Source organism: Aythya ferina (assembly GCF_964211825.1).
Source record: "Aythya ferina genome assembly, chromosome: 9".
In the NCBI taxonomy this organism is placed as follows: Eukaryota; Metazoa; Chordata; class Aves; order Anseriformes; family Anatidae; genus Aythya; species Aythya ferina.
In genome coordinates, this window is record NC_140305.1 from 17,527,265 (window position 1) to 17,539,879 (window position 12,615).

The 12,615-nt window shown below is 46.0% G+C and overlaps 1 protein-coding gene across 28 annotated transcripts in view; it reads right to left on the reverse strand.

Annotated features, from left to right (window-relative positions):
- Nucleotides 1-12,615, reverse strand: part of LPP (LIM domain containing preferred translocation partner in lipoma) — a 381,557-nt gene that overhangs the window by 129,733 nt on the left and 239,209 nt on the right. For all 28 annotated transcript variants that reach the window (XM_084529025.1, XM_084529005.1, XM_084529011.1 and 25 more), the window contains one exon: nucleotides 1,735-2,403. In XM_084529025.1, the coding sequence (XP_084385151.1) occupies nucleotides 1,735-2,403 (669 nt within the window). The remainder of the gene's footprint in view (nucleotides 1-1,734; nucleotides 2,404-12,615) is intronic.

The window sequence follows — 12,615 nt, forward strand, 5'->3', positions numbered from 1 at the left end:
AATATATATAAATACATATTTATGCATACGTGAAACCCCAAACTTGAGCTAAATTAAATTGTCCCTCCAGCTTTGTAATGCAAATGAGACTAACAGGCTTGTGCTGTTTGTGGTTCGAGATGATTTGCGTTTCCATAGAGATGCTGACTGAATTAAAGTTTTTAATTTTTTTTTATATATAGGCCTACTTGTATCTTTAAAAGTCTAAATATGTATCTGCTGTACCTCAGCATTTCCTCAGTGACTCCACACCAATTTCCACCAGTTAAGGCTATGTGCAAATTTTGTACCCTTCGCTACTTTCCAATCTAAGCCCTGTACCAGGCACCTGCAGAGCTGAGTTTATTACTTCTCTCCTTACTCCTAGCTTCTTGGTAAGGAAAGGGGGAAAAAAAGGAAAAAGAAAAAGCAGTTTATTAACTGCTAGCAGATCATATTCCAAGGAGTTATTTATTTATTGCCCTCTGTATACTGCTCAAGAAACATCTTTGCCATCAAAAGTTCCCACTGTCAGAAAATCTGGAATTCAGGGAAAAACAGACTGTATGCTTCTAGTGGGGGAAATGCCAAAGGACAGACTTTTTCTTATGTGTCAGAAGCTTTTTACCCTTTCTTTGTGAGCAGTCACAGGCTGGAGAGCAGGGACGTGCTGAGACGAGCCAGGGTAGCCCTGGCCAGCGATGGGTTCACCACCTCCCTGCCTGGGCATGGCTGTGCTCGCCCCTCAGTGGAACTTAAGCCCGTCTTATACAAGGATCGCACAAAGCTCAAGTCCCCACATGCCCCCGGAGCCACATTAGAGATGGCCGCCAGCAAAAGTGACAAGGGTCGGCCAGGGTTGAAATTTGGGCAGGGAAACCAAGCAGATCAGTTTAACTTTCTGTTTCCAATCGGCTTTGCTTTATGAGGCCCGGGCAGAGGCTAAAGTGGCTGGATGCCACTCGCCCTGCCACCACCTGAGAGGAAAATCAGAGAGCCCGCAGCACTGTGTGGGAACTCATTTCCATGTGGTTTCAGCAATATGTGATTTTTAAACAGCGACACACAAGAGGTCAACCTCCGGAATCGCTCTGAACCACAATCAAAAACAGTGTCTTTTGTACCTCCCATCTGCGTAAGAAGAGGAACTATTTCTCTGGTGAACCAACGATGTCCATAAGCACCCATAAGATGAGATGTTGACACCCAACCTCTTGTTTGATCCTGGGAGAGCCCGGAAGGAAAGTCTATGGCACTAACGCCATACAGACGTATTGCCGACGAGCTTATCGTGTAGGGGCATGTTGCAGGGACGTAGCTCCCTCCCGCCCCGCGGGGTGAGCTCCTGCAACTAAGGCTGAGCCTCTGCACGCGAGGCTGCCCTACCCTCCCATGCTGACGCAAGTCCTAAGCCCCCAAAAGCCTATTTTTGAACCAGAGCAGAGTTCCCTGTTTCCAGCTTTTTGGAAGCCCCATGGAGGGAGACTACTGTCTGTATTCCTCCTTATTTTCCTCCCTTTGACGTGGGGTGTGGAGACAAGGGGCAGAAAAGGCAAGAAGCTGAGCCCCTGCTGACCGAGATAATGTGCCTGCAGCCCTGACCTCCTGGGAAGAGGAGCCTGAGCTGTGGCCACCCTACTGCTCAGGGCACATGGGTGCAGGCAGAGCCATTTAAACCTACATGCTGCCTTTGTGAAAGGGTCCCAGAGCCCTCTGCACTCCCCCACCGAAGCCTGTGAGCGCTGCATCTCCTACCTTTTGCTGCAGCGGCTGCGGGACCATCCCTGGGTCGGTGATGTAGGTCTTCTTCGTACCGGGCGGCTGGTACAGCCCGGGAGGAGCTTGACCCACGGTGTTACTAGCAGGATACGCTGGCTCGACCTTCCATGTGCTCTGCGGCATGTAGGGTGCTTCGGAGCCGTTCCTCCCCCCGTACCCACCGTAGTACGGGTCCTGGTACCGGCCCTGCTGCGGCGCGTAGCCATAGCTGGGCTCCGAGGGCCGGGCTGGCGGCGGGGCGTACCCATAGTCGGGCCCACGGGGCTGCGGCGAGCCGTACTGCGGGGCGCCAGGCGGGCGGGACGGCGGGGCCGAGTAGGGCTGGCCGGGCCCCACGCTGCCGTAGTGTGAGGGCTGAGGGCCGGGAGGCTGGTAGTGAGGGCTGGGCTGCGCCGTCCTCACCTGCACGTTGAAGGTCGGGCGGCTGGGCGTGGAGGCCGTGGCGTAGGAGGCCGGGACCGGCTGCGGCTTCAGGGTGCCGATAGGAGTGACCGGGATGGGAGCCGGCTGGCCCGGGCCCTTGGCGGTGGATTTCTTGGTGGCGGTGAGGGGAGGCTGGTTGGGAATGATCATCCGCTTGTGGCCGGTGACGGGGGTGGACACGGACGGGGCGGTGGCAGCAGAGCTGCTGGTGGTCCCGGAGCCCTAGGAGCGAACAGAGAGAGCGGCGGCGTCAGCAGGAGGGGCTGCTTGGGCATTGGGTTGTGCGCGGAAGGGTTAAGAGGGAACGGGGTTTTGCAGTAACATCTGTACAGCAACTCAAACTGCTTAGGAAAGCAGGAATGTACCTGAGACCACACATTATAAAATGGTAATAGCAACCTTTTCCAGCTCTGACAGAACAGGGACAGCGCTGCTGCAGCCGAGCAGAACTGCCACGCACGGTGTTTCGTCTCTCCTTGGGGTTTTTTCCTCTGCCTCAAAACAAGCAAACAAACTCAAAGGCGATAAATGTGAGGGGAAAAAAAGGGGACTCACTGGAGAATAATTAGGGGGGAGACTCATGTTCCTGTGAAAATGAGAGCACTCAGAAAAAGAAGGAAAATGCAAGTAGAGTCTCTGTGGAGATGTGAAATTCCTTGGGTCCCCAGAGTGCTTGGAGGGTACTGCCCCCAATATGAGACCATCTTTGATACAACACAGGAGGCAGCAAAATGGGATGGCACAAAAGCAGCTCCCAAGCCGTAAGAATAAGCTTGGAGCAAAGCAAGACACAGAAGTGTCCCTGCTCCTGGCTGTGCTCCTAAGCACTGCAAGTCTGGAGTGACCCCAGCAAAGGCAAATGCTACACACGGCACATGAAAGGGCAGAAAGCAAGCCAAGATTCCCAAGAGCTTCAGAAGTCAGCTCCTGCAATGGCAACCCTGTAACCCTGCACCAGCACCTGGGCACAGCGGCGCTCGGGCAGCCAGGCATTCGGTTCACAGCAAGCACCGCCACTTCCTGGGATTTGGCGACCGAATGAAGATTTAGTGAAGCAGTGACACTGTCCTAATGGGTATCTTACATCTTTCTGTCTAACGTACTTGTTTCTCTTTCTTAAAATTCTTGTTTAACTCTCATGTCACAACACACCGGTGTAAAAAGACAGCTTTGTTAAAGAGCTCACAACATGAAATGGTTTCTGAAGACTACTGAAGATCGTCATTAAGCTGAAGATCACCAATACTGAAGATCTCCAACTCTGGAGCTCAGGATTAGGTAAAATTTCTTGCCTCTCTTTATTTTCCTTTATTCAAAAAGGACACTTGAATTCCATGCCTTCTGTACAGACAGGGAACACGTGCAGTTTGACAGCATTTCTTTGCTGTTGCCCTTAGAGAGATGGCTCTGTCTCATCCAACCTTCCTGCACCGGGCTTGATCTCACCCCGATCCCCTCAAAAACCTCTCAATTCTCAGCATCCCAAAGTCAGACAAGCTGAGCTCTCACCACAGGCTGTGTTCAAGCTATGACATACACCTTTTTCCTTAAATGCTCAGTCTTGTGCTTGTCCCCAGGCACTGATGTTTTCTGCAGGCTCCCTGCCTGCATGTGCTGCCTCGCCACGCTCTTGCTGGCACTGCTGGGCAGGGGAGAGGGCACTGGGGGCTCAGCAGGAGCACCCCGCACATCCCTACCCGGGCCAGAGAAATCCTCTGCCTGGTCAGCAGGTGGCGGCAATAAATTGCTGCCAAATCAACCCAGGTCAGTGGCTGGAGAGGAACTTCAACCACCCATTTACTTCCCTGAGCCTCCGAGGGTACCAAACTCACCATCCGTGCTAAGGTGGGAGAAAGGCAGGCCCACCACCACCATGTGGCAACCACCACACACGAAGGGAGGTAAGAGCAAGCCACCCAACTTCTCTTTCACAGCCCACAACCATGTCTACGTGGGATAAGGAAGCTCAACTACACGACTGGGAGCTCTTCACTGGTGACTGGTGCAAAGACATTTTTGCTGATGCACTGGAAAAGAACTTACTTCTGCAATCACACCTTCAGGGCAAACCTCCCACAAGGAATCACTATAAATGAGCAAAACAACAGGAAAATAAGAGCATCAATCTAGTTTTAGAGGTGTAAAAGGTGTGAATGCAGAGGTGGGGAAAAACAATGCAGCAAACTTCTGCTGGAGAAAAAACATCTCAATGTATTCAAACCCTGACCTCGTAAACAGATCCATGACAAAGCATAGACAGACTGAAGAGATTTTGAAAGTGAGAAGAATGAAGAGATTTTGCTGAAACGCAAAGACAGAGACAAGTTAAGGGTCTGTAGCCCTCTACTAATATCGCCTGAATCTTCTATTTCTGAAATACCTGATAAGGAGCAGGCATTCCTCTATCCCTGCCTCCAGAGCACAACTGTGCTCAGTGCTAGCACGAAAATTTGCTTCCTGTTGGAATTATTCTCCCATGTCAGCCTGGCGTTTATGTCCAGGAGTGCTAGAAACTTTCCCATTTCCTCACCTATTTCATTCTTGTAAATGACAGTAGTTTGTCCACTTACTGTAATGGGATGAAAGGTCCACAATGCGGCACTGTGTAATTACCACCAGAAAAGCATTTTTTTCCCATGTGAACAGGCAGAAGGTAGATAATGTTTTAATGACAATGGCACATCAGCGAGGAGGGGGAAAGCTCAAAACAAAACAACATCAACGAGCCCTTATTCATCACATTTTATGTTTCTGAATGCGGACTCTGGAAGCAAATGATGACAGACTGCCAGTAAAACTCTTGCGATCGAAGCCTGTCCCACCCCAAGAATCCCAGGGGATTTTGATCTTATATATAAGCATCCACTTAACACATTTCCTGTATTGGTGCCAGTCTCCTGCCAGGACTGGAATACACCTTAACAATGAATGATAACCTCTTCCTCCAAGATAACCCTCGCTGCCTGCTCTGGCACTCTGAAAGGCTCTGAGCAGCTCCCCCGTTTGACACCACAAAAGGGATGCACTCAGTCTCCCCTCCTGCACCAGGACCCAAGTGAAGGAAAGGTGGCAAACCAGGGCACCAGGGCCACAGACCCAGCTCTGCCATCAGCTTCAGAGCAAAGGGTCGAGCTAACAAGTGCCGGCTGCATTGTGGCATTCAAACCACAGCCTGCCTTGAGGAGGAGGAAGTTTGCATCAGTAGGAGTCCCCAGAGGCACCCTGCGTGACTCATTCTGAATTCCTCTGAGGGTGCTGGGCAAGTGTGTGATGAAAGCTGGGCTTGAGTGGGAGGAGGAGGGTGTAACACTAGTTAACATGGTGTAGTAGAGATATGGGACAAGTTGGAGGGAATTTAACACTACTGGAGCATTAACGATTTATGGGGACGCAAAGAGGAGCTTTGGCTGTAGATCCTGAGCAAGGGCACAGGTGAGGCAGCACCATAAATCCTCTGCCCTTTTGCTTGGGAGAGAAGGGTGGCTACAGTCCAGGCTTCTGTGTACCCTGCCACAGACTCAAATATCACCCCCAGCATAAACCTCTATCATTAGTGGATTAAGAAAAGACGCTATACATGCACATGAACTATGGACAAGATTCCTGCTCTGAGGACAGGCATGTGCAGAAGAATGAGAAAACGACACTCCGATACCGTGGAGAAGAGTGATTTCAACAGATGTCTGTTAGGCACTAGGAGGATAGGAGAGATGGATGGGGCTATAAAGATGTCGGGTAGATGAAGAGGGAGTACCGAACAGAAAGCTGGAAAGGACTACCTATATCACTGGGTACAGTCCCAGCAAAACAGATGACTGTCACAAATGTTTCATCCAAAAGAGTCCACGGAACATCTAGTAGCGCAATGAAGTAGGCTCATCCAAAAGCACATCGAAATGACAGCCCAGAAGCACGAAAACAAGTAGAAATAGGAGTTAGAAAAAGGATGAAGACAAAGAGTGGCTTCATAGGATTTCAGGCATCCCTTCCTCCAGCAGCTCCTGGACAGCTCATTTCAAAACCGTACTGCATTTGCAAGTGACTATCGCAGCCAAACACGCTCTCTGACATCCTCTAAAGGCTGTTTTCAGAGGAAGACAGGCTTTCCTCTGCTCGCCATGCACTAGATGAAACTGTCTGACACACTTCGCAAGTGCAAATTAGAACCACGCTACTTACCATCAACCCCTTCTTGCAAATTCATATTTGCAAAGAGAGAGTAAACTAGAAACCCCAGGTGCTGATAAGGCAGAGTTGTTAAGAGAAACTAGAGTAGGAAGGAGTTAAATTCAGAACCTCAACTACCACAAACATTATAATACAAAATCTTTTTTTTAATGGGGAAAGCACAAGAGCCTTGTTTAAACACAGATGGAAGTACCTAAATGTACTGCCTCTTCTACAAATGAATTATCCAGCAGTTCAAATAAAGGTGAACTAATACTGACAAAATCAAACAGAACTCAATGAATGTGGGAGGAAAAAAACCCCCAAACACTTCTCCTAAATAAAGCTACCATGCGCAACTGTGAGGGTAATCATTCTGTTTGGTAACTCCTGTCATGTCTACTGAAATGCAGTGAAAGTTTATAAACATTTGCAGGAGTTTCTTGCACCAACCACCGTGTGAGAAGGCTGTGCCGTTAACACAAATCCGTGCGTTTCTACGGGTCTGACTGTCAAAGCTGGAGATCTGGATTCAAAGCTACCCTGGTGGGGAAACCCAAAGTTCGGAATATCTGTGTGATTCTTCATTCTGTAGAAATTATTTACATAGATCTTACATTAAATTCAGCGTACACCTACAACAAAGTCATTAAATAGGTACTAGAGATGAAATCTGTTCTACAAGAAATAGTCTGTAATTCTATACCATTTGTCAGGGTTAAATCCTAAGAAGAGTACAAAGTAACTGTAGTGTACAGCTGGAGCATGGTTCTATATGATCAGCTGGAAGCCTGATGAAAAGGACTCGATTCTCCTTTTATTTTGTGTATTTGTAGAGTATTTTCTATAGAATCCCTTCAGTTATTCAGTTTCAGAGACTGGATCAAAAATGCCTACACAAAGTTTATCACGTTCTATTCAATTCTCCAGACATTTTTCATAAAGGTACAGTTGAATAGCTCTAGCCCTTTAGCTGTCAAATTATCACATATAAAGACACATTACTCCAGCTCAGTGGTTTTCAACCTTTATGCTCTGCAGCCCCCAAATGTTTTTCAGGAGAGACAAGTTCCTTTACGGAGAGAGTTAATCTACTGACAAAAAACATGTTATTTTTTTTTTAAGTTACCTTTCACAGAATTCTTCTTAGTTACCTTAGGAGTGATGCAAGGACCCCCAGGGTTTCCAGAGCACAGGCTGCAAACCACTGCTCTAGCTGGGGCTGTCTTTTTTGAGTATTTCAGTCACATTTACTCCGGGAGAGGAATGAAACAACCCTCGAAAGGCAAAGACCTGGCAACTACTAGTGGTCTGAACGCAGGACGCAGCGTTCCCAGGAGGCTGCCGGCTGCCAATGCCCGTGCAGCACCTCTCTTCCTAACCCAGCTGCTCTTCTGCATGGTCCATGAGCACAAGCGGGACCGAAACGCGGGGCCAGCTCGGGCAGGCACCAGGACCAGCTGCAGTCTTCTCAGTGGGGCTTGGTGGCAGCAGTGGTTGGAGGCCTGTGTGTGGCAAAGCCAGCGAAGGGTGGAAAATTAACTTGGCTTCTCCTGACACCACGGGCTGGCATTCACCTCGGCTAGATGAGGTGCTTAAAGCTGTGAGATCGGTGAAGAAATGCATCTCCACGGGGCCATTTATCCCACTCTAATATTGAAGCTTAAAAAGGGGAGATGAATCATCCACTGGGGGAATCTACTTCTCTCCTCCGACTGTAGAAGAAGCACGAAAACAGCCAAGACAAGTCGCTGAATATTTAGACAGCACAAGTTAGTTGAGACAAATCCCACAATAAGCAGGTAATTTTGACGTGACTGTTAGAAACAGAGATACCTTTCCCCGGCATTGAGTGTGCTGCCACTCAAGCTCAGCTGGTGCTTTGCACCGAGGGGGTTTTGGAGTGCCGATGAGCCAGGACCCTGCCATGCCTGCAAGACCAAGAGGCTGGGCAGCGAAGGCATTTCCAGCAAACAAAGGGGGTGATGGGGGTGGGCTGCACTTTCCCACCTACATGCTGCACAGTGGCTCCCACTGGAACTGGAGCTGCTGCCTTGCCATGAGAAGCATTTGGGCTGTGCCTCCTTCCTGCCTGAGGCAGCAGAGCCCAGCTCCCTCTCAACGTGGGAAGGAGAGCCCCAGGGAAACATTAAATACCCTGCTTTGAAACCTGGGCCTTTAGGTACCTGAAAACGTGAACAGGCATTTTATGGGGTTTCCTGGTGTGCAGACACATCTAACACCTGCTGACTTCAAATTCTGTATTTGAACAAGCAGCTTTGCTAGTAATAATGTATGCTCAGGTTCCCCTCAGCATATCCTCTTTTTCTGTCTGAAATACCATCTGGGTGAAAAAGAGAAATCTGGCCTTTCAGTTGGGACTTGCAGATACTTAGCATTCTGGTAGAGCTCTAGCTGGGTTGCTGAATGTCCAGAGATCGTGGGCAGATGCACTGCCCCCATGCAGCATATCCGATGCATTTGCAGTAGCAAGGATTTTCTGGCCTTCTTTGTAATGTTCAAATAGGAGACCGAGCACACTGAGGACACGTCGGTCCCCTGTGCACTGATGCTGTGTGATGCACATGCCTTGGTTGCTAGCACAGGTGTCTTTAGGTGTCAAAATATCCTTAGAATCTCATCCAAAATTTTGAAGTCTGGTCCAAAACCATAAAAACCTCAGCCAAAACACGGTTATAATCGGATGAAGCTTTTCTTTTCAGTTTCATCATTCTCTCATTTCCAGTTTACAGCTGCCATGTGAGCATCACAGAGGCATGGGCTGTGCGTGATCAGCAGCCACACTCGCACTTCCCAGCAGTGTTTATATGGGATTCAGCTTGTTGGCTTGACTACCAGAAGCTATCAAGGTATTCGAACAGATTGCTCCTAGGCATTACACCAAAAGAAAAAGAGGAGAAATCTAATAAAGTGTTCATCTCTGGTTCTCAAATGAAGAGAATACCTTACAGATGCCATAAAGTGTTACAAGAACACAACTGCTTCTGAGCTTTGATCTGTTTTTCAGCTGCTACCAAGGGTGGAAAAGGAGTCAACATAATTGTTAATGTTTCTGTTCACAACCTCTTTTGCACTCCTTGTGACAGCCCAACTTGAAACACAAGGGAGAAGAGGGTGCACAAAAGAAAAGGTGATAACAAGTTGACCTCCAATATTTTATCATGGAAAAAAGACTTTCACAACAGATGTGTGCAGTTACAGACAAACACCTTGGTTCAGCTTTCAGTATGGGTGTCAAGTTTTCTAGGCAAGCTGGGTTTCCACTTCCCAACACTCCATTAATTCCACAGAGCCTGAGCACATCTGAAAAGTTTGGTCTCCAAAACACAAACGCAATGCCAGGGAGGAATTTTGCTTGTCCTTCTTGGTTTCATATTTACTTTTCTGTTTACCCCAACACTATCACTACAATAACTACTGTGAGACTTTTTATTTGTTTTTCCCTTTCTGATGAGTGATCATCCAGTATTTATGAGAAGGACTACGTGAAAGACCAGCTATAAAGATGTGCAAACAATTGACCTAAATACTTCTAGCTCTGGTAGACAGTCAAGGGCCATAATTTGAGCTTAATTCATTGATAGAGATTGCTAGAATTAAAACTCTCCTATTTAAGCAATTCCTCTTGATCAGTTCAACTGCAGTAGCCACTTCATCTACAAGGACATCTGACATTAGTATGAGAAGTATCATTGTCAGAAAGCTACAGAAGATGTCAGTTGTGAGAAGTTGGATGTTTTCTGAACTAATCTTGGGATATTTCTGTAATTTCCCACCTTCTTGACTAGAATGACAAATTTGTGCCAGTCTGGACCTCAGGAACACGCAACGGCAGCCCCCCACGTGGGCTGAATCTCTGGCACATCGACTCAGCAATAAATTATGTAAAGAGCTGCGCACCACAGCCCTTTGGTTACATCAAAATGCAGAACTACTGAATACAATCCCGGAACAGAAGACCACAAAAAGGGTAGAGCGGTACGCTGGGAACACAAGTGCATGGTGTAGAGAAACCAAGCTCCTCAAGGAACACCTTCGCCAAGGTTTAGTCAGGCAGACAGCATCCAAAACATATCCATTAGGCAAGCTGGGCACTTTAACAAGTTGAATGAGTCTCCTTGCTTAACTTAGGTAAGACGTTGCATTGCCTGACAATGGGGAAAGCCCCCGCTCCCCTATAAATAAAAACTTTGGGTGAGCAAGGTATTTTTATGACTTTTGCTATTACTGAGCTAGTGAAGCTTAAAGTATCATAATTACAACATCCACAAACTTAAAAACGTTTTTTCTTCCTTTTATAACTCGCTATTTGTAATGGAAAAGAAGCTCATGTGCATGATAAATATGGGCAGGTTGGAGGGTTATGCAGATTATGCAGCTATCCATGGATGTGTATCATGATTCACATAAATGGATCAAAATGGAATAATGGAAGATGCATGAGCGAGGGGAAGGGTTGTGCAGCTGTGAGTGACACAATGAAAAATATTCACAAAATCTTCTGGAGAAGTCTTCTCCAGCTTAGATGGAAAAGTTAGTATTTTCCATTGTGTGTTAAACAACAGATTTAAAAAATAGTCCAAAAACTCTATAAAAGGTTCTCATTTCCTACTAAATTGCAAAGGAGTTTTAGAGTGTTTATAGAGTATGCAAGCTTTCTTCCTTTATTAATTCTAGAGGATATTAAAAGTGTGCATATGCACACATAAAATAATATGAAATACATATGCACTCAGTCTCTACTTGGTTTACTTTGCTTTACTTGTTATTTGTTTACGATTCCATTTAGTTGTTGCATTGCTTGCATTTATGACCTATTTATCTTTTCAAATTCCAAAAGTCTATTAAACCAGATTAAAAAAATTATCCTACCACAGGGCATAAACATTTTCAAATGTTAGTATTGTCTCTATTTCCTGTGAAAACCATGTGTTTTTATTCTTTTCTTCCCCACATTTTAAAGCCTGTGCGAAGAGTAGTACAGAAGAGTAGAAGCATCACTGAACAATTCCGTGTTCGTACAACATCTGCTTTCTTATGGTTCATTTGAGGTCCAGAACCCACCATCATCCGCCAATATTTTTAGTGGGATACAAAAATGATTCAAGTTAGTAACTTGAGTGGTTAGCAGCAGAGAAAAACCATGCAGCCTCACCAAAAAAATAACACTTCAAGAAAAACAAAAACCAAAAAACAAACAAAAAGAAAACACAACACCATAAAAGGCAAGCAGATACGACAGAGGGGTTATTTTTCCTGTTAGGTCCAACGTACACCTTTCCAAAACGCTGACGGGCTCCAACAGGTCAGCTTTAACTGTTTTCCCAGATGGCTCCTTCTGGGAAGTGGAGTGGAACGTTCCCTCATTTATCCGTCTGCTTGGGTTATCACCGCTGCCCGAAATACCTTCGTCTTTTCACAATATCACAGACTCCAACTTACGATGCTGAGAAATATATACGATTGGAAAGGTTTTCTTTCACCCTCTGCAGCTCTTAAAATTATTCTGTACGTATATAAATACATACAGCAAGATGCATGGAATTTACCCATTACAAGTCTATTCAAAACACCAGGGCAATACTGTAACAAGCCAGGAAAGTGAGAGTATTAATTTGTAGCACAGAAAAATACCGTCTGTAACACAGCAATAGTCAAGCAAAAAGCAATGCAGACAGTTGGAGAGAATATTTAGAAATTAAGGTGCTAACTCAGAATAATCACCTTCTCCACTATTTTCCTCTCTCAATAGAAAACATAAAATTACTTTAAACATGTGGATAATAAAGTGTTTACTTAAAAAACACGTTGATAAAAGTTTAGAATAAAAATTTAGGACTGGTATTTTCCATACTTAATATCAAAACAATATTACTCTAAAAAGCCCATGTACAGCAGTCTCAAATCCATTGCCTCTGCAGGCTTCGTTCTGTTGCAAATGGCATTATAAATCAATCCGCTTTTCCTAAATATGCCTTGAGGAAACAAAGTCACAAATAGCCATTGTAATTTTTAATATAAAAACACACACACACAGAAAAGAACAGCAAAAAAATCTCTTCCTCATTCTGAAGCAGAACGCAAGAGCTGTGTTTTTCAACAACTCGTATTGCTGAATAGGTTATATGCTTGTTCCAAAAAGGACAACTATTTTTTGAAGCAACTTAATGCCACATACTAGTTTAATACCAGGCTTTCTTGTATGCCACGCTCCTCTCAGCTCAGCAGTTTTAGGAAAAAAAAAAA